Raw genomic sequence first — 25,518 nt, 5'->3', positions numbered from 1 at the left:
CGACCCTGCAGTGTGAGTTCTGCTGCTCCAAGTGCTTTCATACTGAGTGACATCCTAATGGGATAAGTGACTACCTTCTTACTCGCCGATGGAGTCCGCAGAAGGAAGCAAGAGAAGTATAACACAGGCACAGCAGCAATAATATGGAAACTGAACTTCCACTAACTACAGGTTTCTGAAAAAGTGAAATAGTACTCTACTCCTGAGACTGATACAGGCCAACACGTTTTGCATTTTGCTGAAGTGACCTTACATGTAGCTCAGTTGTTTAATTAATTCAGCATGACAGCAAAGGCTCACTCCAGCATCCACGCCCATGCTTTTTTCCATGATACAGCTTCCTTCTGTTGTAGGCCTCAATTTTTGGGAGGCAGAGAGATCTAGCTCCAAATTCTGGCTCTATCATTTAGGAGATGTTGAGCAAGTTACTTAAACTTTCTGAGCCCCCATTTGATCATTTAAAAATATAAAGATAGAGATACCTCCCCACAGGGTTCCTAAAAAGATCAGATGACATGCCATACATGGATAGAGCATATGGCACATAAGTGCTCAGAAAGTGCAAGGTCTTGCCATTAAGCGATAGGTTCCCATTAAAATGACCAAATGAGGACAGGAAACCCAGAGGTCATGTAATTTAACTTGCAAAAGTGTTTCCTATTTCAACAAAATCAAAACAAAAGGGAACAATAGTAACAAAAACTCCACGTGGGAACCATACATCAAATGATTCCCAACCAATGTGGGGACAATCCAAGCGTGCAAGATGGCAAACTGTGTGGCAGGTTTGTACCTAAGGCGACTCTAATGCCAATAAAAAGACAGGTAGAAACGTAGACAGATACACATTCACTTAGTGAACACAAAACATAACCTGCCAACTTTTCAGCGTAAGTCCTCAAAAGAGGCCAACGGATCCCCTACCCCCAGTCCCCAACTACACTTAGCTCAGGGCCCCTCAGACTCACTTAATGGGAATCCCCAGAGATGGGATCTGAACAACCATCATGAAAAACCAAAAAGCAACACCAACCTGTGCATTTGATTTTTGATGAAGCCGACCTATTGGGAGCTACTGTTCTAAGTCACTACTATCTACAATTCTACAATTTTATCTGGTTCATTATTTTCTTAAGATTATCCAAAGAATGGATGAAAAAACAAGTATTTAAAACATGCCCATTTGCTGTATATTCCTATTCTTACATATGGGCTTAGGTCTTTAGGCAAAGCATAAAAAATTCTTAGGTTAAATATGCATGATAAGCTGGGCACGGTGGCATGTGCCTGTTGTCCCAGCTACTTGGGAGGCCAAGGCAGGAGGATCACTTGAGTCCACAGTTCAAGTCCTGCCTGGGCAACATAGTGAGACTTCATTTTTTTTTTTTTTTTTTAAAAAAGGCCTAACACCACAAAATTACTCTGAAATGTTACTGTTTGCCATACATACAGGGCGTGCAATGGACAACAGTTCAACATCACGGTTATTATTGTTCAATGGTCATCAGAAGTCCTTATTATCATCATCTAGTTTTTGGGAGTATAGCTTTAGACTTGTCATAGAGAAACACCACCGTACTCTGAGTAATCTATTTCATGTTGAAAAAGTCCTTATTATCATTGTCTAGTTTTGGGGAGTATACCTTTAGACTTGTCATGGAGAAACACTACCATACTCTGAATAATCTATTTCATGTTTAAAGATCAAAAGCAATGACAACACGGAGTCAACCCTTCCTCATTAAGTGTAATGGAAACATACTAAAGAAACTTGCTGTTCAAGAATCTTCTGGAAAGTTTTATTACCCGTTTCTTTTAAATTCTCTGCCTTTAGTTGACATAATTCACAAAATTTCACTGGGGAATTTTCCAAGAACAGAAAGAGAGCCAGATGTGGGCAAAGAAACACAGTGCTCAGATAAACCATGAGCTCGTTAGAAATATCTCATCAGTTCCTTGGTAGTCAGGCTGCAAATTATATTCTAGTTGAGAAAAAAAAAAAACACATTACGCTTTGCCTTTGATGAGTCCCATTTACTACAAGTTGCAAAACTCTGTTGGAGCAATGTGACTTGAAGGTGGTTCCAGAATCTTACAGAAGAAGATGCCGTACCTGCGAGTTGAGCCCGAGAGACGCCCTCCCCACAGAAGAGGTATTAGTGACAGACTGAGCGGAGGCAGGGTATTTGTAATGGTTAGAGGACAGCTTGTCAGCAGACAGCCTAGAGGCCTTTCTGTCAGCAGAAGAGTAGCGGGCAAAGATGTGCGGAGGCGGCAAGTTATCGTACAGGCCTGCGTTATCATAAAGCACCTCTTCTCCCAAGCCTCTGCTGCAGGAAGCAGGAAAGCTGTCTTCTGGTTCCCACTGCAACACACATAGCTTTGTGGTTAGTGACTTGGACACAGGAAACAGCAGCTTTTAGCACAGTGAGATGTCATTTATTAATAGTACGGCATTTAGCATAGCATTGGCACCCCAACACTCTCCCGCACACAGACTGCAGTTGTTATCAATAAGGCATGCACCCCCACAAACACACACACACACACACACACACACACACACAGACCCAACACAAGCATGCAGGTGGATTCAAAAGGACTTGACTTCTGAAGCCTTATGGAAAAAATTTTTTTTTCCTTAAACCATTCCCAAAACCCTTGGATTATGAAGTTTTTGTTTTGTCCTGTCTTTTAAAGAGAAAAAGCAATGTTGATTTGGCATTTCCTTCTTTAGAGAACCCAGGGCTCAGAAGTTCTCCTAGCGCAGGGCGTGGATGTAAGGGGAGGAATGAGCATAGGACCAGGGGCCTGGTGCTCTGGGTCTACATGAAGACACACGAGGTCCTAGCAGAGCACCTGATGCTTTACACAGCACTTCCCATGTCCTGGACGCTGACTTCGTCTCACAGTCATTGGGGGGAAAAGAGGGAAATGGAAGCAGAGACAGGGCCTGGAGCTGGTGAGTGGCAGAGCGGAGGGAAGGGCGCGCTCATCCCCACACGGTGCTGCCGCTAAGTCTCGCGCTCCTTCTGGGGACATGAGACCACCTGCAGGCTCCTCCAAGCCCCTGTGCAGGAGTCAGTGACCCAAGTCCTATGGGAACTGTCAACACACACCCGCTCTGTCCCCTGCTCTGTACTGAAGAAAGTGCCACAACCAACACAACCAAAACTGTCTGTGAAAAGAGAACTTAAATCCTCATAGAAAATTAGATGCTTCCAAATCTAATGGATGATGGTTTTATTTTAGCAGAAAATCTCTAACAAAGGACTAAAATAGCTACATGCCACTGCATGGGACACAGGAATCTGAGAACATGGGTATTAAAATATTAACTCAAAAACTGATAACCACAGCCAGGGCCTTTTCAGGGTTAAAGGTCTTTATAAATTGCCTGGCATGACAAGAAAGGCAGTATTAATTCCTCTCATATTTCTTTTACCCCGCTGATAGTCTTCCTGCATAGTCCTTTCTGCCAGACGGTAATTACAACCTTTTGTTATAAAAATAGAAAAGACTTAAAATTCTGCAGTAGGAGTGTCTGTATTCCTCCGCAATCACTTCAATGTGTCTATTTTTGTGATCTAGAAATAACGGCTCCTGCAGATAAACTCGGATACGAGAGTTTCATAATGACAACCTAGCATATATTTGTCCAGAGTTATTAAAACCGTCTAGACGAGACTATCATTTTCCTAAAATACCAAAGATTAAGTCACACGGAAGACTCAGAAAAACACCTACAGAGACTTCACAGAAGTTTCTAGTTTAAAGTATGTGAGTGTGCATACTTTCATCTTAGTCTAAGCATCAGGGGGAACACTGAATGGGTAAACATTACGAAAGCTGAAACAGTGCCACGATGCCAGATATTAGGTCATAAATATGAACTTTTTTTTTTGAGATGGAGTCTTGCTCTGTTGCCCAGGCTGCACTGCAGTGGCACAATCTCAGCTCACTGCAGCCTCCGCCTCCCAGGCTCAAGCAATTCTCCTGCCTCAGCCTCCTGAGTAGCTAGGATTACAGATGCCCACCACCATGCCCGGCTAATTTTTGTATTTTTAGTACAGGCGGGGTTTCACCATGTTGGCCAGGCTGATCTCGAACTCCTGGCCTCAAGTGATCTGCCCACCTCTGCCTTCCAAAGTGCTGGGATTACAGGCCTGAGCCATCACACCTGGCTATAAATATGAACTTTTAAAAATCTAGAAATGAGGCCCTCCAAAAAGAGATGAGCTGGTAATAGAGCCGAACACACAGAAAATAGTTTCAGGAAGGGCCTGGGCAGAGGAAGGCCTAATAAGCAAGGAAGCCACAAACATGTACAGCATGTTATGTCCTAAAGGCGGCTATCTCCAGCCCAGCAATACACACACACAAACAATTCCTACATGCAGAGCCCTTTCGGAATGGCAGACCTTTGTTTCTACAACAGATTAAGCTGTGAATAGCCTAAAGAACACTTGCTTCTGGGGGTGGCCTGTACAGTGTCATAAAAGTCTGACTAAAACGGGCTGGGTGGAGCCAGATGATCGATCACGTGTGTGGTTCCACAGGGTGACGACAGCATCCGGCTCACAGTCACAGGTTCGTGTGTAAGGCGTGCATGTGGAGAAACACCTTTGAGGAAAAGGCGTGTGAAAGGGTCTTTGGATGAGACGGGCTAGACATAGGCTCAGAGAAGTGGATGGTTCTCAGGATGCAGCTGAGTGTGGTAACTGGAGTCTAAACCCAGTGATAAGACTGTGCTGTCAAGAGACACTGGGGTGACACAGGGCAAATGGAGGCAGAAGAGTGGGTCCCACCTCGAGAAGGGCGCAGGGGCTGGAATCTAGGGCAGGAACTAGCCCGAGAGCCTGCTTCACAGGCTGGTGTGGTGCCATCTTAAGCAGGAAGAACTCGCACAAGCCCCTACCCAGGGGTGGAGTGCTGCGGTGACTGTGGGCACTCAGAGACACCCCAGGGAGGATTGGCTGAGGGGGAAAGGAGGAGATTCACTGGACCTGACACCCCTCCGCCTAAGATGTGGGGCTCTACTGGATGGACTCTGAAGCTAGGATGGGATCCTAAAGTGGCTCTGTTTGCCCTGTGCCACCCTGTCCTAACATGGGACCTACAAGCGGGCCCTGCCCTGCCCAGGGCCCAGGAAGCTCTCCCCGCTCCTATGTCTGTTTCCCTCCCAGGTCCACTCACTCCCACGAGACTCAGAGGCCCTTTGAGGACAAAGACAATTGCTTCACCATTTCTTCTTCAACTCCTGGCACAGAGTCTGGCCACTGGGAGACACCCAGCCAATAAGGCAAGGGAGAAAGGACCGACGAGGGAAGGGGGCAGATCAAGTGATGAGAAGATCCCTCTTTAGAATCAGGTGGGGGCCTCGCACAGAAAGGGCGGCCTCCCCCACAGGAACCCCAAGGCAGGTCCAGAGCAGCAAGAAGGAGGAGGCGGCCAATGGGAAGGCAACCGAGCCCCAGGGACACACTGTGTCCCTCGTGGCTCCTGAGGGATGGGCCACCCACTTCTGACCCCGGCCATGAGAACCTGCTTTCAGTTTGTTTATGCTCCTGAGCACTGGGGGTCCTCAGCCCCTCTCTTCCCTCAAGGAGGCTGTTGTCTCTTGGTTCCTGCTGTGGGGCAGCTATGAATTTACGATGCCAGAGCTGATTGAGGACATTCATCAGAATATCAGGGAAAAGACTGGAGAAGCAAAACAGTAAGAAAAAAGTCTGAAATACCTTCCAAGGCTGGAAAACATAACAATAAATTTACTTTATGTCTACCTTTGAAAATTATCTTAACATAGATGCCAATTTCAAACCCTCCCAGTACTGGGAGACAAACGGCATACTGGTTTCTCACAAGCCTCCTTCATTCATCTGCTAACTGTGAAGGCCTCATCTCTGAACGCCCAGGGCCGGGCACCGTGCCTGGATCAGGCAGGATGCTCAACACGCGGTTGTGACATGAGTAACAGGCAGACACCGTAGAACCAGCTCTTGATGAGGCCTGCTGATTACACATACGACACAACACGCTGAGAACAGACTTCAGAACTCCTAAGGCCAGACAGACCCCCGAGGCCAGCGTAACAGGGAAAGCTGTGACTGAACACCTCCTGCATGGATAGATGGATAGACGGATATACAGATAGCGCTGTGCCGGGAGCCAGGAGCCTGGCTACTCCAAATCCACCCAAGGGAAGCTGTCAAATCTGTAATGTGGTCATTCCTCTACGTCATCATTTCCTTCCTGAGGTGATTTCACAGCATTTTAATCACATTGGGAAGTAACTATTCATTGATAACTTATACTGTGCTATGTTTTGATTTAACAAGTTATCCAAGTATTACTCTAACATGCTCTCCTTTAGTCAATATTTTAGTGGGCTGACACGTTTAATTAGTGACAGTGACATTAGGCCAGGCGTAGTGGCTCACATCTGTAATCCCAGCATTTTGAAAGTCTGAGGTGGGAGGATCACTTGAGCCCAGGAGTTCAAGACTGGCCTGGCCAATATAGGGAGATCCCATCTCTACTAAAAATAAAACAAATGAGTGGGATGTGGTGGTGTGCACCTATGGTCCCAGCTACTTGGGAGGCTGAAGTGGGAGGATCGATTGGGCTGGGGAGGTTGAGCTATAGTGAGTCATAACTGCACCACTGCACTCCAGCCTGGGCAACAGATTGGGACCCTACCTCAATACCAACAGAAAAATGACAGTGACATTAAATGACAAACTGTCTACTAGTCTCAAACTATCCACTTGTTCAAATGCAGATTCAGAGGAACAGCACATCAGAAACCAGGAGAACAGAGATGAGATGGAGTCTCCTTGCCTCAGAGCATTAAAAAGCTGACCTTATTCAGACCTGAAACCAGGGGAACTGAAGCATAGCATTTTCACAGCCTCGGCCTCTAACAAAACCAACCATTACTCCAAAAATAGGGCACTCACCGAGCCGTTGATGCACGGGACATCGTCGTAATGAAGCGCTGTCCCGCTGGGGTGGGCATAGCCGTTGGAGGTGCCCCCTAGATATGGGTTAGCAGATATAACACGCCTGTTCATGAAACTGAAAGAAAGGAAATGCGTTAAAATCCATAACCTGACCACCTTTTACTCCAATCAGTCAAGTCTTTAATGAGTTCTGACTTTATGCCCAAGACTGTCAGAGGTCACAGGGGCAGAGAAGAAATACTAGACAGAATCTCGGTGGAAATGAGATGATGCATTGGAGGGACTGTCCTATGAAATTAGGATGGTACATAATCTGCAGAACTGCAGCACAGATCGCCAATAACCAACGCCAGGTACATGCAGCAAAGCCTGCAAATAATAGGTGTTCAGAAATACCAAGCGTTTTGATTATCATCCGTCTCTCACAGTGGCCCCAACGCTAGGTACATGCAGCAAAGCCTGCAAATAACAGGTGTTCAGAAATACCAAGCGTTTTGATTATCATCCGTCTTTCACAGTGGCCAGCTCCTCTCACAGCTTGTGTTCATAATAAAGTTTTATTGGAACACATGCCTCTTTCACAAGTGTGTTACTTCCAGAAGGACAACATGGCCTGCAAAGCTGAAAGTTACTGTCTGGTCTTTTTTGGAAAAAGTTCGTGGACCCCTGTTCTATAAGCTTTCTGGAACACTCATTCAACAAGTATTTATGGAGTTCTTAATACTCAATCAGCACCACTGCCACCCCACACCTCTTCACCTCTTCCCTGAAATTTCCTCAACTTCTGAGAGCCGCTGACAGTGGCCCGAGAAATCCTTTAGAAGGTGTGCTATTGTGGCATAATAAATATGTATTTTGGTCTTTGTCCCAAGTTTCTGGTCAGAGCTCCTAAAACTCTTGGAATTTCCTACATGAAGAGTAGGATGAGAGCTGGTTGCCAGGGAAACCAACCCTGTGATTACGGCTAGAACTTTCCATAAAAACCCAAGAGGATGGGGTTCCCGGAGCTTCTGGACTGTATGCATGCGGAGGTGCCGGGTGCGTGGTGCGCCCAGCGAGGGCACGAGAGCGCTGTGCCCCACATGCTTTGCCCGGCGCACCTCTTCCCTCACTGCTTCTGAGCTGTGTCCTTTCACAGTAAACTGGTAATCCAGTAAGCAAGCTCTTCTTGAGTTCTGTGTGAGCGTTCTAGCAATGACCGAACTGGAGGGGAGGGGTCGTGGGAACCTCCAACTTACAACCTATTGGTTAGACGCACAGGTGACATCCTGGACCTGTGACTGGCATCTGAAGTGGAGTCAGCTTTGTGGACTGGGCCCTTAACTTGGGGAGCCTGACGCTGCCTCCTGGAAGACCACTGAGGGTTGAGTTCATGTATTAGGACAGCCAGCCGGTGCCCACAGAAACCTAGAGAATTGCTTGGCATGGGAAAGACCTGCCCGTTTAGTGGCCAGAGGTGAGGCCCAACAGTGTGGAGCCTGTGGTGAGGGAACGGCTCACTCCCCTTTAAGGAGGGCAGGCCGGGCCACGCCAGCCTCCGCCCAACACCCCCAGGGGCTTCTGAAGTCGCAAGGTGCTGCACAGGGCCTCGGGGCTCCGAGGGACTGGGTTTCTGCTCCGTCCCTGCGCTGTGGCTTCCTGCGCTCGGTCAGTCTCCTGGGTGCCCCAGCACTCCCCTAGCTCTCGCGGCTCCCCCAGCCCCTCTGCCTGCCGAACTCCTCTCCTGACACCCCTCGCACCCGGGTCTCCGCGTGGGTGCTGCCCCCCAGGAGGCGGCCCGTCCCGCAGCCCCACAGCAGCCCCTCCCTCCCCTCCGGGCCCAGGGCCACCACCCTGCATCTGCGTCCTGCCTGCTCTGCCCACTGGAGGGTCGGCCTCAGGAGCCCAGGGACCATACGGGCACACACAGGGGTCCTCACGCAGGGGCAGGTGCCTAGAGGCTCGGCCGGGTTCCGAAGCCACGGGTCAGGACTAACAATGTAAATCCCAGAGAAGGGACCACCCCGACAGCATTTCCTGCCAGTGGGGGTATTTCATAGGATCCTGCGCTTCTGTGATCACCAGATGAAGAAAACACAGCTTAAGTGAAAACCGGGGAGAGAAACACAGGGGCAAGTGAAGCCCGCCTCTTTCGTAAGAAGTCTGGCAGCGTAGCCTCGGGAGCAGCGGGAGGAACCGGCCTTGGGGCTCCGGGCTGGGCTTCAGCAGTGCGGGCCGCGGAAATGGCTCCGCACAGAGCGCGCGTGCGCCCCCTGCTGGGGAGGGACGCCATGCACGGCTTGCTGCCTGGACACACTCTTCAATTATAAACTTTTTTCCTTTGCTTATAAAAAATTAATATATGCTAAACTTAAAATACATAAAAGTATATGTAGGAAAATAAAATGAAGAAGAAAACATACAAGAAGGAAAGGCACAGCAAAACTTGAACATTTAAGAGTTCCACAGTAATAGATTTTGATTTTTAAAAAATAAATATTTAACGTTTTCTAATCAAATGCCTCATTGGAGGGCTTTTAGGGAGACAGCGCTATGTATACTTTTTGTCAGTGAGAGGCAGTAAATGGAGGAATGAATAAAGCCTGGCCACAGGGACCATCCCCTCCCCTGTGCCCTGGGCCGTACTGCCTTGAGTCTTTCTCCTTCCAGCGGCAGGCACGTCTCTCACGGGCTTGCATCTTCAGTTTCGAGCATATGCCCTGCACTCGCCCTGCTGCAGCAGGGACAAAGGATGGGGTCAGAACAGAGGCCCTGGGGGGCTCCACTCCTGCTTCTGTGCTGGGAAGAGCCACTGCAGGATGCCTGTGACGGGCTCACCTGGCAGGACCTGGGAGCACAGGGATTAGGAGTCACAGGCACGCAGAATGTCCTAGGTGGAGGAGGCCTCAGCCAGCAGCTAGTCAGCCTTCACCCTACAGAGAGGGACCTGGCCCAGTGAGGACAACTCTGCCCTGTCCCCAAGAGGGCAGGGCCTGGGGTCACAACTAAACAGGAGGCCTCGGTCTTGTGCTTGGTGTCTTTCCACAATAGGATTTGCAGCCAAAGATAGAAGTGGAAATGAAGTAAGAGGCCACATGCCACTTGTCACACCAAAACCAGGAGAGAGTCAAGGGGAGCTATTTCAGAATAACCTCCCGGGACTCCAAGGAAAGGGAGGCCAAGAGAACTGCCTCCCGTCTGTGAATCTCTCCACACTCCGCACCAGCCCCTGCTTTCCATCCTCTTCATCCTCCCAACTGCTTCCTGAGGGGCTCCCAGCTGAGTGTGACTTGAAGAGAGTTTCAGGAAAACTCTGGAGTATTTTCCTGTGTTGTATAATCTATGTATCTCATTGTAAATAGGTTTTCAGGAAAATACGTTTCGATTGTTTACCACTATTAAAGTTCCTAAATATCCCACTTTTCCTGGGAGAATCTCCATTATTATCTTATACTTTCCTCTTTTCAAAATATATTACTGCCGTCTCTTCCTCAGTCATGTACAATGCACAAAGAATTCTCCTAAGAACCTTGAAAAGATTCATTAACTGGCTGCCACTTTATATAAAAGCAAAACATTTAATCTTAGAATATTCATCACACTGGCAAGCAACCATATTTTAAACACTGTTTCCTTGTCACATCTCATCTCTCTTAAGTGTTACAGGAGTGTTTGGCTAGAAAACTTGAAAATAAGCTTTATTGCTAACTGACAGCTCCTATAAAGACTTTAACGAGGTAGAAAAGATTCTTGCAGCCATAAATTCATTACATGCGTATTTTTAATAAATATTTTAGTGTTATGATCTACATTCCTTTCTCAAAAATGTGACCTTGCCACATCTGATTTAGATTAATACTCTAGTCATTTATTTATTTATTATTATTTTTTGAGTTAGATCATCAATAACAGTACAACTGTGGGATAATAATGTTACTGTTTTACCCACATTTTCTTTTTTTTTTAATTTTATTATTATTATACTTTAAGTTTTAGGGTACATGTGCACAATGTGCAGGTTAGTTACATATGCATACATGTGCCATGCTGGTGTGCTGCACCCATTAACTCATCATTTAGCATTAGGTGTATCTCCTAATGCTATCCCTCCCCCCTCCCCCCACCCCACAACAGTCCCCAGAGTGTGATGTTCCCAAGGTAATTTATAGATTCAATGCCATCCCCATCAAGCTACCAATGACTTTCTTCACAGAATTGGAAAAAACTACTTTAAAGTTCACATGGAACCAAAAAAGAGCCCGCATTGCCAAGTCAATCCTAAGCCAAAAGAACAAAGCTGGAGGCATCACGCTACCTGACTTCAAACTATACTACAAGGCTACAGTAACCAAAACAGCGTGGTACTGGTACCAAAACAGAGATATAGATCAACGGAACAGAACAGAGCCCTCAGAAATAACGCCGCCTATCTACAACTATCTGATCTTTGACAAACCTGAAAAAAACAAGCAATGGGGAAAGGATTCCCTATTTAATAAACGGTGCTGGGAAAACTGGCTAGCCATATGTAGAAAGCTGAAACTGGATCCCTTCCTTACACCTTATACAAAAATTAATTCAAAATGGATTAAAGACTTAAATGTTAGACCTAAAACCATAAAAACCCTAGAAGAAAACCTAGGCATTACCTTTCAGGACACAGGCATGGGCAAGGACTTCATGTCTAAAACACCAAAAGCAATGGCAACAAAAGCCAAAATAGTCATTTATAAAGTAAAAGCCAAGCTGTATTCTAGGGCAACGATTTTAATTCAGGGTTTCTCTTAAATGTGGTTATCGGTGTGCTGATTATACTTGCAATTACATGTGGACGTAGGATAGGTTTTTATGGAAATTTAGTATCTTCCAAATAAATATAGTGAACATCCACAACCACTTTTATTTCTGTCTAGTTGGGCAGATTTTGCAAAAATAGACTTATGGATCTTATATCTCTTTAAAAACACTTTAAATGTGCTTTATTTACTGCATAGTACTTAAAGAATAGGAGAATCATTAAAATTTACCTACATTTTGCTGACTAGAAAGAATATAATTAAACAATAATGAGTATAAACAGACCGGTAAGTACTAGACTACATCTACCCTGATTTCCACACAAAAGGATAGTGGCGAGAACAGTCTGCACTATAGAAAATCTCCAGTGTTACTGGGGATTTTATGGACAATCTGTGCAAGACTAATTCCACTTGTCAAGGCTATTGACCTTAGCTGGGTGTACGTAACATGTGGCTTGAGTCCTAAAATGGGCCAAGTTATCTTCACTTTGAGAACTATTTCTTAGCCCCAGAATGTCCTAGCTAAGCATTAAATGAATGTCTATTCACCATTCAAGACACAAAGGAAGACTGCTCCAATTCCCCATAAATAGCACTTGTGTGGAAAAACTAGATGGTGATGTTCATATTAAACAGGCACGACACAACAGCACAGGCATCTGAGCCCATCTTCTTCACACTTGAAAGGTCGTGTAATCTCAGCACTGGCGGGTCTGCCAGCAGCTGTCTGTATGTTTCTCCTCACTTGCTGATGATGGAATTCATGACCAGCTTTGTTTTCATTCACTTCCCTCACCCCAGTCCCGACTCTCTAAGGATGAGAGAAACATACGCAGCAGTCAAGGGGTGAAAGATGCTGGAGCTGCAAGTTTCAGAGATTATCTCACCCACCCTCTCTATTTTCTACAGAAGGCAGCAGAGGTACTAACAGGTAATGAATGACTTGTCCAAATTGTTCTAATTAGTAAATACCACAGCAGGACCCAAGCCAAGATGCCCTACCTACTACCTGCTGGATTTGAAATTAAAACCTGAGAACTGCATTCATTGTTATTCACTTAAAAGTGGCATCGTGGGTCATGCCTGGAATCCTAGCACTTTGGGAGGCCAAGACGGGAAGATCACTTGAACCTAAGAGTCCAGGAGTTTGAGACCAGCCTGGGCAACATAATAAGACCCCGTCTCTACCGAAAAAAAAAAAAAAATCAGCCAGGCATGGTGGCACATGGCTGTAGTCCCAGCTGCTTGGGAGGCTGAGATGGGAGGATCCCTTGAGCCCAGGAGGTCGAGGCTGCAATGAGTCATAATTGTGCCACTGCACTCCAGCCTGGGCAACAGAGCAAGACCCTTAATCAAAAACAATAACAACAACAACAAAACCTCAATAACAAACCAAAACGTGGCAGAGTGTTCACGTTTGTAAACCCAGTTAATGTCCAGCAACGCCAATAACAAACCAGAAAGTGGCAGAGTGTTCACATGTTTGTAAACCCAGTTAATGTCCAGCAACGCCAATAACAAACCAGAAAGTGGCAGAGTGTTCACATGTTTGTAAACCCAACTAATGTCCAGCTTAACAGAAGGTGGCTGGATTCTCACACCTGCTTCTGCCCTCAATCTGTCACAAAACGCTCTTTTGGTTGAAGTATGTGAAGAGAATCCAGCCTCAAACAGATGTAAGCCGGACAAGTGGGGCACATTTTAATTGCTTTTTTCCGAGCTATAGCAACGCTTCTCTGGGACTACAACAAAACGCAGCAAGTGGTGGTCTCTTATCGCCAGCTGCCATGGAGTCAGAAAGCAGATCAATCGACTCACATTAAAATCCAGTCGTTTATCTTGCACTAGGAATAGAGCTTTTCCCAAGCATAACTTCTGCCGATCTTTCAAACGTTGACACCCTTCATTATACAACATCAAAAAAAACTGCTCACTGACATGACTACAGATCTCAGCAGGAGTCTATGGGTGCTGAGTAGCTGGCAAGCTCACCACGGCAGATGCAAATTTTCCAGAATTCTAATTTCTGAGGAAAGCTTAAATGTATCATAAGCAACAAATACTGCCAACTGTTTGCCTAGAGATGATGGGTGTAGCTAGCTCATTTTCAAGAAAACATCTGCAAATGCCTATGTGCAAATTACCAGTTTGTCTGTTAGTTGCTTTTTAAAGTAAAAATGGAAAAAAAAAAAAATCAAGGCAGCCAGTTCTATGAGCACCTCACTTGTCTGAGTTGTTCCTCAACAGGACCACTGTCACTGTACATGCCTGCATGCTCTCTGTGGCCTGTCATCACGCCACGCAGAACAAGAAAAACACACGGGCTTCAGAGCCTTCATGCAAATATCTACTATCTGATCCTTTATAGAAAAAGTCATCATTTTTACTGCTTCCTCAAGGACATCTTAAGTGAAACCAGCATTTTCTTTTACTATCACAAATGGTAAAATTCTTTGACTATTTACATTGGCAGTGACAATGATTATTAACACGGAGAAGGGTGACTATTGATGCGAAGCTGCCAGCCAGTGATCACTAATGCAAATGTCCAAACAGTGGAAAAAGGAAACAATGTCTTAGTATATTATGAAAATAATTTAACGCTGTAGACTACCAGAACGGGTCTGGAAAATCCACAGGGGATCCGTGGACCATACCAAGAACTGCTGCTACAAATATTCTGCCACCATTATGTTAAAGAAATATTCACAGTTCAAAAGGACATTTTTATACATGATTGAAGCATTTTTTTAAAAAAAAAATCACAATTTAAATTTACAAAGTACTTGATGGATAGCTTTGAGAACTCAGTCCTCATTACAGCAATATGTAGAATCATTTCTGCTTCGCAGAACTGTTCCTCTAATACAGGGGTCAGCAAACTATGGGCCAAATTCAGGCCACTGCCTGTTTTCGCAAATAAAGTTTTATTAGAACACAGACACACCCGTTCGTTTATGTACGGTGTCCAGCTGCAGCGGGAGCTGAGTGGTTATTAACAGGAAACATCTGGCCCACAAAACCAAAAATATTTACTATCTAGTCCTTTATGCAAGTTTGCCACACACTGCTCAAATAGAAAACCCAGTGGGTTGACACAACGAAAACATTTCTGCAAAATTTGGAATAAGATAATGCAAAAAAGGAAAGTCTTTAGTTTTTCTTCTGAGGCTATATCCTCACACAAAAACTAAGTTAAGCTAAGTCAGGGAAAAGATAGTTACTGAACTGTGGTGCCATTTCACATGGCAGTGGGTCTTACCAGAAGGTCTGTTTGGCTGTCTGAATGACACTTGCAGACATCTCCACATCGATGTAGTCATAGTGCAGAGCCTCCGGGTCTGTGGATGATCCCGTCTCTGCGAGTAAAATCCCAATCCACCTGCCCATATCTTCAGAAGAAGATGCCTGTTGAAATGGGAAAAAAGGTAGGTGGTATTTAACTAAAGATTCTTACATTTTCGTAAATGTGTCAATAAAGAGACCACATAATAGGAAAGGCGATGAAACATGATGTCCCTAAGAAGAAACGAGAAGGAAGACGCAGCCATTGGCTGAGCGATGGGATTAACGTCACGTTCACAGCAGGACTTAATTTAGGAAGCATCATCCCGATTACACCAAAGGTGAATGAAACTCTGAGGTCCTAGAATGCCTTCCCATTATTGTGGGGAAAGGCACTAGGGTGTAAGACAGGAAAATTAATGGGATTAATTGCATCCCCGCTGAAGGAAGTTGCTGAGAAGCCTTTGGCAACACCACCTGACCACGAGAAGGAGCACGTCCCAGCTGCTGGTGCCTGACTTGGGAAGCGCCACCAAGCTCCAGGCCCTTTACTGGTCGCAAACTTTTTTATACCAGGAGCCCTGGGTGAGCCCCCCTACATGGGCCTGAAATGGTCATTTAGTTTCTTGATTAGATGATATAAAAAAGTAATTTCCTTTGATATCAATTGTGTTTCCACAGGGGAAATGACGCTCTGTAATCACTGGGCTACTTTAGGCACACCATTTTTTAAGATGTTTGCTATCTCCTCAATTTGGTCTGCTTAATTTGCAAGTCTGAAATATGTCTTTAAGATTATGCTCGTTCAATATTTAAGCCATCCTTTTATTTTTATTTTTATTGTTTTTGAGACAGGGTCTCGCTCTGTCACCCAGGCTGGAGTGCAGTGGTGTGATCACAGCTCACTGCAGCCTCCAACTCCTGGGCTCAAGCAATCCTCCTGCCTCAGCCTCCCAAGCAGCTGGGACTACAGGTGCACACCACCAAGCCCAGCTAATTTTTTTATTTTTTATTTGTAGAGACAGGGTCTCACCATCTTGCCCAGGCTGGTCTCGAACTCCCGGGCTCAAGCGATTCTCCTACCTCAGCCTCCCTAAGTGCTAGGATTACAGTTGTGAGCCACCATGCCCAGCTTTAAGCCATTGTTTTAAAGTGATTTAGAAAATCAGTTACATTTTTAATGGTATTTGAAATCTTTAAAAATTTTGATTAATTAAATATGTAAATAATGGTTAAAGTTTAGGAGAAATTAAGCTATCAAATTTATGAGTTAACAATGTTGAAGAAAAAAATTTTATTGCTTATAAAAATTACTAATTTAAATAAAGATCTCCAAGTTGAGCTTAAAGAAAATTGGGTTTTATAATTATAACCTTGACAAGTTTAACACCGATCAAAATATAAGTAATTGTAAATATTCCATGCTACGTATAAAGGCCTCTCTAAAGGGAGGGATGTTAACAAAGCAGCAGCTATTTTTTATGTTGAGAAACTGGCTACTGATATTGTCCATGTAACAAATCATTACTAACCATACACAATGAGGCTATGAGGGCAAAGGGAAGGAATTCCCATTAAGTACCTTACAGAGAACAAAAACAGAATCAATGTTTGCCAAATTAAAATGAACTGATTTGAATACCTGGATTAAAACACAAAAATCACAAATGTGTTCTCTTCACAGGTCTTATGTCCTTCCTAAAACAAAATCTTTTTTTTTTTTTTTTTTGAGACAGTCTCGCTCTGTCACCCAGGCTGGAGTGCAGTGGTGTGATCTCGGCTCACCACAAGCTCCGCCTCCCGGGTTCACGCCATTCTCCTGCCTCAGCCTCCTGAGTAGCTGGGACTACAGGCGCCCACCACCACGCCCGGGTAATTTTTTGTATTTTTAGTAGAGATGGGGTTTCACCGTGTTAGCCAGGATGGTCTCAATCTCCTGACCTCGTGATCCACCTGCCTCCCAAAGTGCTGGGATTATAGGTGTGAGCCACCGCCCAGCAAACAAAATCTATATTGAGAATGTATCCATGATTAATCTATACCTATGTCATTATAACCATTTCATCAAAGCATTTTTAAAATGTTTTAATACAATTAATATCTAAGATGTAATTGATATTATTACATTAGAGTTTACCAATTGTATTCTTCATAGTTCATTGCATGAAATTTCCTCAGAGGCTTTTAGAAAATAATATTGTGGTGTTGGAGGTATTAGTTCTCACAGCTTTTAATACATAGATAGGTATAGACATAGAGACGTGTGTGGGTGCATGTATGTATGTATGCATGTACGTGTATATATACACTTGTAAGTATCTGTCGTATGTATAACATATAAATGTGTGAATGTGTGTGTATGTATCCACATCCACATCCACACATCTGTTTCTAGCGTTTGTCTACTGAAAAGACCCAGGAGCTCTGGCCCGCCGGCAGAAGTGAGCACATCTGGCCCCCAGATCCTGGCTTCTCAATTCTCCGCCATTCTCCACTAAAAGGAATAACATGCTTTGGAGGAAAGGCTGACTCCAGGTCTGGAGCAGGGAAAAGCATCTCCTTGTGCCATAAAGTAAGGAAAGTGCTCCAAGCATGATGGACTGTAGTCTCTTTATTACAGGGACATGGCAAAGGACAAACAGCCAGCTCCGAGGGCCTCCTGCTGACCAAATCTGTGATAGTTTGACCAAAATAAGTCACGACAGTAAAGGATATAATCACTGATTAAAAATCCATGGGCTGGGCCAGGTGCAGTGGCTCACGCCTGTAATCCCAGCACTTTGGGAGGCCAAGGCGGATGGATCATGAGGTCAGGAGATCCAGACCATCCTGGCTAACGCGGTGAAACCACATCTCTACTAAAAAATACAAAAAAATTAGCCGGGCATGGTGGCAGGCACCTGTAATCCCAGCTACTCGGGAGGCTGAGGCAGGAAAATGGCGTGAACCCGGGAGGCGGAGCTTGCAGTGAGCCGAAATCGCGCCACTGCACTCCAGCCTGGGCGACAAAGCGAGACTTGTCTCAAAAAAAAAAAAAAAATCTATGGGCTGGGCGCGGTGGCTCATGCCTGTAATCTCAACACTTTGGGAGGCCAAGGTGGGCAGTTCGCTTGAAGTCAGGAGCTTGAGACCAGCCTGGCTAACATGGTGAAACCCCATCTCTACTAAAAAAAAATACAAAAATTAGCCGGGCCTGGTGGCACATCTGTAATCCCAGCTACTCGGGAGGCTGAGGCAAGAGAATTGCTTGAACCTGGGAGATGGATGTTACAGTAAGCCGAGATTGCGCCACTGCACTCCAGCCTGGATGACAGAGTGAGAACTTGTCTCAAAAATAATAATAATAATCTATGAATTCCCACTAATATACATACATATATAAACAAATAAATAGGAGTAAAGGAAAATGGTCTCGCAGTAGATGCTAGCTAATAAATGTAGAAGGAATAACGGAATTAGAACGTCACCATTTAGCAACTGTCATTATGATTGTTTCAGGCAAGAGTCATTAATGGATGCTGGAACTAGAGGGTGAAATTATGAGTAATAATAGGATAGTTACATAGTTTCAAAGCATCTTCCCACATGAGACTTATTAGAGAGAGGGGGAAAAAATGCAGTCAATTTACAGTGGGGAAACCTTACCCAAGGGATCAAAATTAGTATCACGAGCAGTGAGACACACAGACACTGTGGGCCTCCTGATGTAACGCAGCATAAAACAGGCTGCCACCTCCATGGGCTCCCGCTATAATTCTCTGCTGGATCCCAAGGAAAGGCAACAGCAGACGCGCCCAAACCGGGGAGCCTTCTACAGAAGAGCAGTCTCCTTAACAAGTGTCAATGTTGTCAAGCCAGACGGAGCAGGCTAAAGAGACGCGGCAGGGGACTACAACACACGGGCTAGGGTTTCCTTCTGCTCATGAAGGACACGATAGGAATAACTAGGAAAACCTGACGAAGATCTAGGACTCAGACAAGCATGCTGTATGCATGGTAGTTTCCTGACTGGGATCATATTACACTGTGGTTCTGGTAAGGTGTTTTCAGCAAATATACATCAAAGTATTTAGGGATAAAAGCACAACTCACCTGCAAAAGGTTCTGAAAAAATTCCTACACAAAGACATACAGACAGAGAGAGAGAGAAACGGGCGGGCTGAGGGTAGAGTGCACACGCAGGGCTGTGCAAGAGACAGCAAGCATGGGGAATGTTGGTCTTTGGCGGATATGAGTGAAGGGCGCACAGGCATCCTTTGTGCTATCCTTGCAACTTTTCAGTAACTCTGAAATTATCTCAAAACAAAAGTTAAAAGGATCTTGGAAAAAGTATAGATTGCAACTCTATTGGCTGGCTCACGGCACTGCAACTCTATTGGCTGGCTCATGGCATTGCAACCTTATTGGCTGGCTCACGGCATCGCAACTCTATTGGCTGGCTCACAGCATCGCAACTCTATTGGCTGGCTCACGGCATCGCAACTCTATTGGCTGGCTCACAGCATCGCAACTCTATTGGCTGGCTCACGGCATCACAACTCTATTGGCTGGCTCACAACATTACAACTCTATTGGCTGGCTCACAGCATTTTGCCACTGATGAGGTCAAGCTTCTTGCTTACATTGGAAGGCTGTAGATGTTTAATGTGTCACTTGTAAGTGAAGTCACTTTTCAGCTGTAAAAATAGTGTCGTACATGAAGTGATACTGGGTAAACTTCCAATTCTTGCTGTCGTGTCATTCAGGAAACTGAGTCTACTCACTTCAGCTCTCTCAATGAATAAGCACCTTCCTCAGTGGTCCAAGCGTTTGTGAAGGTATGAAATGCTACCGCTTTCTCTCCAGGACTCGGGGCACACAGCTACTGTGCCCCTAGCAATGGCAGGGCAGGTGACTTCTTCACCAAACAGCTCTCAACTTCCACCCACCCCCACCCCACCCCAAGCTTCTCTGGGCACTCGCCCAGCGTCTCCCTCTTCATTCCTGTATCTAACCTGTGCCAATTCATGCCTCCTTTTCCTTGCAACCCTTCTCAGATCTGCTGTCAGAGCTCTCATGGGAGACCTGCATTGTTACATCAAGAGTACAGTTTATTCATTTAAGTTTTCAGCTTTTTTCCACCGCCATCCACCCTACAGTTTTCAGCCCACATAAATGTTTACAAGGTACACTGACTCTAGCTCAACATTCGTGTTTTACGGTGGGTAAAGAAGCCGAGAGAGAACAAAAGCTTTGGCCGTGGGCAGGGTCTGCACAGAGCTGAGACTGGAGCCCAGCTGTCCCAAGCCCATCTGAGCCCAGCCCTCTCTGTTAGATCACACTGCTGCAAAACCAGCCACGGGGGCAACAGTGCGTGCTTCTGACCTTCCCTTACCTCCTGAGCCCTGCAGGAAAAAAAGAGTGTTCATCTATTTTTCAACCCCACCAAAAAAAAGCAGCCTCTGTGAAAATAGTCCCTGCAATGAACTCCTATGTGTGAAATTCAAGATCTTCAGAAAGACTGCCTGATGGGCAGCCGTGGTTTAGATCGCAGCCCCAGGCACTCTCTCCTCTGCCGATGAGCGTCACTGTGCAGGCATTTAGAGCAGGCTCCACACCAGGTGAGTTTCTGCCACACACCAGCCACCCACCACACCTCACATGAACTGGTTTCTATCGATTCTACAGCATAAGGTGCATGACATGAATGCGACCATCTGGCGTGTGAATGCACGGATCTATCTATGTGTGTGTATCTTTGCATCTTGGTCATAGTAACACTAAGTGGGGGGAAAGACTGAGAAATAAAGGGAAAAATCACAGGGAAAAAAAGGTCTAAAACTGGGTAGAAAACATCAACAGAATGTTTTCTATGATGAAAAATTAAAAACTTTCAATAATGAAAGTTTTGAGTATGTAGCTATGAGTTTTAACTGTCTTTTCTGCTTTCAGGAGTAAGAAATTCTAGTGAAGCAGCCAAATGAATAACAAAGCGTGCACCAAGCCCAGGGCTCCGAAACAGCAAAGGCGCTCTTTCAGTGTCTGTGTCATATGGCTCACTGGCCGCCGTCCATAAGGCATTCAGATGGCCCCAAAAAGTCTTCCATCTGTAAAGAAGTCAAGAACATTCCAAAGGAAACATTTACCACCATTTCAAAGAGCTCCTGGGGGAAAGAGCTTTCCTGGAAATTTTAAAACAAGTTATTTTCCAGGTGCTTTAGAAAAGCAATGTACTCTATGGGATTGTGTATTTAATTTCCCTGCAAACAGGCATAAAGAGGAACTCAGACAAGGAGGCAAGTCAATCTGATGTGTACAAATGGGTAGAAAGTGGTGCTGGGGTGCTGTCATTGCCATTGTCATATCTCCCAGAAAAAAAACTGAGACAAGAAGTAAAGCAAAGACTCATGGACTGGCCAGTGAGAGAAAAGGGGGTGGGCCCAAAAGAGCTGCTGTCAGCAAGATGGGAGGAATTTTGATAGAGGAGTCACCATTCGCCTTTTGAAAGGAAAATCACCATGTGTGTCCCTCTGTGGAGTACAGCCCCTGGGAAATACCCTACCTCCAATACTGCAACCTCCTGGCCATTGCGCAGCAGCCGGAACGTCAGAGGATGTTTAGAATCCAAACCCGGGATCACCTCGCAGCCACGGAGCGGAATAGACACAATATGGGTCTTCAGGTCGGTCCTGTCCTTGTGGAAAATGAGCTTGTTATCTTTCACTCGGCACCAGCGCTCCCGCCAGCGGCTGTTGGACAGCACGTTCAGATAGCCTGCGGGGACACAAGGTCACAGGTCAGCCGCCTCGGACAAGACCAGGCGCGGTGAAGACGTCTAGAGTCGCACTGAGGAGGCCCAGGGATGGGAGTGTGGATAAAACAAATCCCTCACACGATCGATCAAGCTTTAAATGCAAATTCACATAAACTAGGAGAGCTGTGGCTACAGCATCACAAGTTTTGGGGGCTTTTCATGACAACACACAGGCCGTATCTGGAAGCCCCTCATTTAACATGTGCAAAGAACCAGTTACCAGATGCCTGGTGTGGATGTGGGACTACGGAATTCACCTAAAGCACGTGAGGAGTTAGCAAGCCGTCGGATTTCGGATGGCCAGGATGGGGGCACAACAGCTGCTTTCAAACTGGAAAAGGATTTCATTTATTTTGAGCAGCTGCAAATGATACAAGTAGGGTAAGAGTCACAGGCAGGCAGATTTTGGCTTAACAGGAAGAAACAAAAATATCTAAAAATGAAAACTTTCCAAGAAATAGGAGGCCCTGGGAGGCACTAAGATCCCCAGCGCTGGAGGTAGCCCGCAGATGGCAGAGGCCCTGAGTGCAGGTTCCCACCTGAGGCTGAGGACGCACCTGCCACCTTTCTGCTCCTCAAACTGCAAAGTGACTGGTGAAGCTGCCCAGAGGAAGTCTCAACTGTAAAGTCTGAACGTACGTGGAAGTCTGTGACCCGTGTCTCGGGGGCGGCACATCTTCAGTATATCACAGATACAGGAGAGGCAGAATGACAGGAGAAATTATTATCCTCATTTCAAAAAGAAAAACCTCCTCAAATACAGGAAATGGACACTTTTCACTTTTATGTTTTACAAACATCAAATGCATTCTTCTAGAGATAACAAGGCATGAAAAAATAGATATTAGGGTGGCTGTACCTTCCAACTACACCATAATGCTAGTAAATTACTGCCCCCTTCCTTTAAGATTTAGAAAGCGAGTTAAATAGCATAGAAAATGTTGATAGTGGGAGAAAAGGAAGTACCAGATTCCTAACTGAAGTTCAGCTACTCCTTCAATTCACACATGCACACACACACATACCCCTTCCTCAAAAACGTTAAGAAACAAACAAAATACATCCTTTCCAATTCAGATTTTTCAAAAGGTCCTTTTCCAGCCAACAGTAGTCCCAACTACTTGGGAGGCCAGGGTGGGAAGGTCACCTGACTCTAGGAGTTCAAGATCGGCCTGGGCAACACAGTGAGACCCTATCACTAAAAAAAAAAAAAAAAAAACAAAAAACACTAATCAATTAAAATGCCTTTCCAAAAGGATTTTGGAGGATGTTTCTTACTGCTTTTATGTTCTCAGTCTTACACACCTTATTAGCAATGGATAAATGCTATAAAGACAAAAAAAAAAGAGAGAGGTATGTTCAGGACCCAGAATGATGCTTTATTACTTATAAATATTGGCTCAGTGGCTTACTAGCTAAGTACTTATAAGGTCTAAATTTTCATTTAGACTTTTCTACCAACACACACTGAAGAGAAATGCACACTGCTTCTTCCGGAACTAAAACTTTCATCTGGGGTGTGGGCTGCTGTCCTTAAGGAGTGACAGAGAAAGGAGGAGGAGCCAGGCTGAAGCTCCAAGGCCTGTGCCGTGGCCGCCCTCTTGTGTTCAGAGAGCAAACTACACTCGACCCAAGCTCCTTGTACTTCAGACACTTAGGAGGGCTGCAGGGAGGTGAAGAGGCCCTAGATTCAAAGTAGGAAAGAGTCTCAGAGGCTTTACTTCTTGAAGGAGGACGTTAACTCCCAGATAATGTGAAGTATCTTGTCCAGCAAAGCCAGACCTGAACCCCTGTTGGGAGTTAAAGACGGCAGATAAAGAGCTGTTAATATGAATACAACTGGGGCCTTATATCACTATTTTTGTTCTGTAAAATGCTATTTGTAAATGATGTAGTTCCAATACATTTATTCTTTTTTTTTTTTTTTTTTTTTTTTTTTTGAGACAGGAGTCTTGCTCTGTCGCCCAGGCTGGCAGGCTGGAGTGCAGTGGCGTGATCTCGGCTCACTGCAAGCTCTGCATCCCGGGTTCACGGCATTCTCCTGCCTCAGCCTCCCGAGTACCTGGGACTACAGGCACCCGCCACCATGCCTGGCTAATTTTTTGTATTTTTAGTAGAGATGGGGTTTCACCGTATTAGCCAGGATGGTCTCGATCTCCTGACCTTGTGATCTGCCCGCCTCGGCCTCCCAAAGTGCTGGGATTACAGGCCAATACATTCAGTCTTTAAAAAGAAAAACAAACCGCTACTTAAAAAGAGAGTCAACTATCATATCTGAGCATCCGAGTAACAGCGCTGGGAACCACGTGCTCGCCATGGCTCTGACACCATCTAGAGTAACCACTCATGCTGAAAGCCGACATTTTTACATTTTTAGACTTTCACGCAATGACAGCTAACTATATCAATCCTAAGTATGTTTTCAGCATGAGTTGACAAACATAATGGTGTATCTAAAAGGAAAAGGAAGGCAAGGACTCCCCTCAAATAACTTCACATAACTGAGGTGCATTAAGATAACACGCCCAAAAACGGTTTCTGAAAAGGAGCAGTAAGCTACAGGGCAAGGAAAACAGCCCGTATTCTGAAGCGGTCAGGGCGCAGGCACCCCTTCACGGGGCCCGGAGAAGGAGCGGAAGAAACTGAGAATTGAAATGTCAGTGACCTCAATGACAGAGACCACACAGTGCAGTGGGGCAGCAATTCCCAACCACAGAGGACCCAGTCCCGATCCCCAACCACAGAGGACCCAGTCCCCAAGAGGGCAATTCCCAGCCACAGGGGGCCCGGCCCCGATCCCCAACCACAGGGGACCCAGTCCCCAAGAGGGCATGGACTCTGCAGTGGGGCAGCAATTCCCAGCCACAGGGGGCCTGGTCCTGATCCCCACCCACAGGGGACCTGGTCCCAAACAGGGACATGGACTCTCATGGTGTCTTCTTCCCTGACAGAATCTGGCCCAAGGCCACCAGATACTATGAATTTCTTGACATTTCAGCCATAAAAGGGATGATTATATTGGACAGATCCACATTTTATTTAGAACAAGATTTTATATGAAATTATCATAATACCCCCAATTTTCCCCAGAAAAAAATCCCCTGGGATAACAGACCTGTTCACATCAGCAGGTGGCTCCACAGTCACCTGTCTGTTTTCAGCAACTGCCCCTACCCCATCCAGCCCCCTGCCCCCATTTCTCAAAATGGGGAGGCCCAAAGTTCCTACTTTCTGGGTAGGGAACATGAAGAGGCCACACAGGAAATGGCAGACAACCTCATCTAAGGAGTCTAGAGTCAGGGGGTCCTCTGGACCCCCCAATATTCTCCCAATCCGACACCTCTAGCCTGGCTGATGAAATCAGTGCTGACTGGGACCCCAAGTCATCTCCAGGAACGGTTACGCTGGAACGACATCCACCACCAGGTGGTGCCAGAGTGCAGCCAGGACGGGGCCAACTTGGCTCCTGGAGCAAGAACTGCAGGTGGGAGCTTCAAGGCTCACCCAGGGCGTCTCAAGATTTAACTACTTAACAAGGCAGGTCCAGATAGAACTGATTTTATTTTTGAATCTCACTTATCATATTATGGTAGGGTGTTACTGAATTTTAAAAATTTGTGAGTTTAGTTAAATGTTTTCTGCTAATTTCTGCTCCAAATTCAAAAGAAAAAGTGCAGTTTCTTGCAACAACACTGTGGCA

General features: G+C 45.5%; 1 protein-coding gene across 14 annotated transcripts in view; it reads right to left on the bottom strand.

Annotated features, from left to right (window-relative positions):
* Positions 1-25,518, bottom strand: part of AFAP1 (actin filament associated protein 1) — a 179,476-nt gene that overhangs the window by 20,763 nt on the left and 133,195 nt on the right. For 7 of the 14 annotated variants that reach the window (XM_063723774.1, XM_063723775.1, XM_063723773.1 and 4 more), the window contains 3 exons: positions 21,567-21,778; positions 15,003-15,148; positions 6,960-7,077 (listed from right to left, as the gene is read on the bottom strand). In XM_063723774.1, the coding sequence (XP_063579844.1) occupies positions 6,960-7,077; positions 15,003-15,148; positions 21,567-21,778 (476 nt within the window). Of the gene's footprint in view, positions 1-2,113; positions 2,366-6,959; positions 7,078-15,002; positions 15,149-21,566; positions 21,779-25,518 lie in introns of all 14 variants that reach the window. The other 7 variants (XM_054553673.2, XM_063723767.1, XM_063723766.1 and 4 more) reach the window with 2 other exon arrangements.

This window comes from Pongo abelii, chromosome 3 (genome assembly GCF_028885655.2).
Source record: "Pongo abelii isolate AG06213 chromosome 3, NHGRI_mPonAbe1-v2.0_pri, whole genome shotgun sequence".
NCBI lineage: Eukaryota > Metazoa > Chordata > Mammalia > Primates > Hominidae > Pongo > Pongo abelii.
Note: the sequence above shows the minus strand (reverse complement) of the source record. Positions and strands in the feature narration are given on the sequence as shown.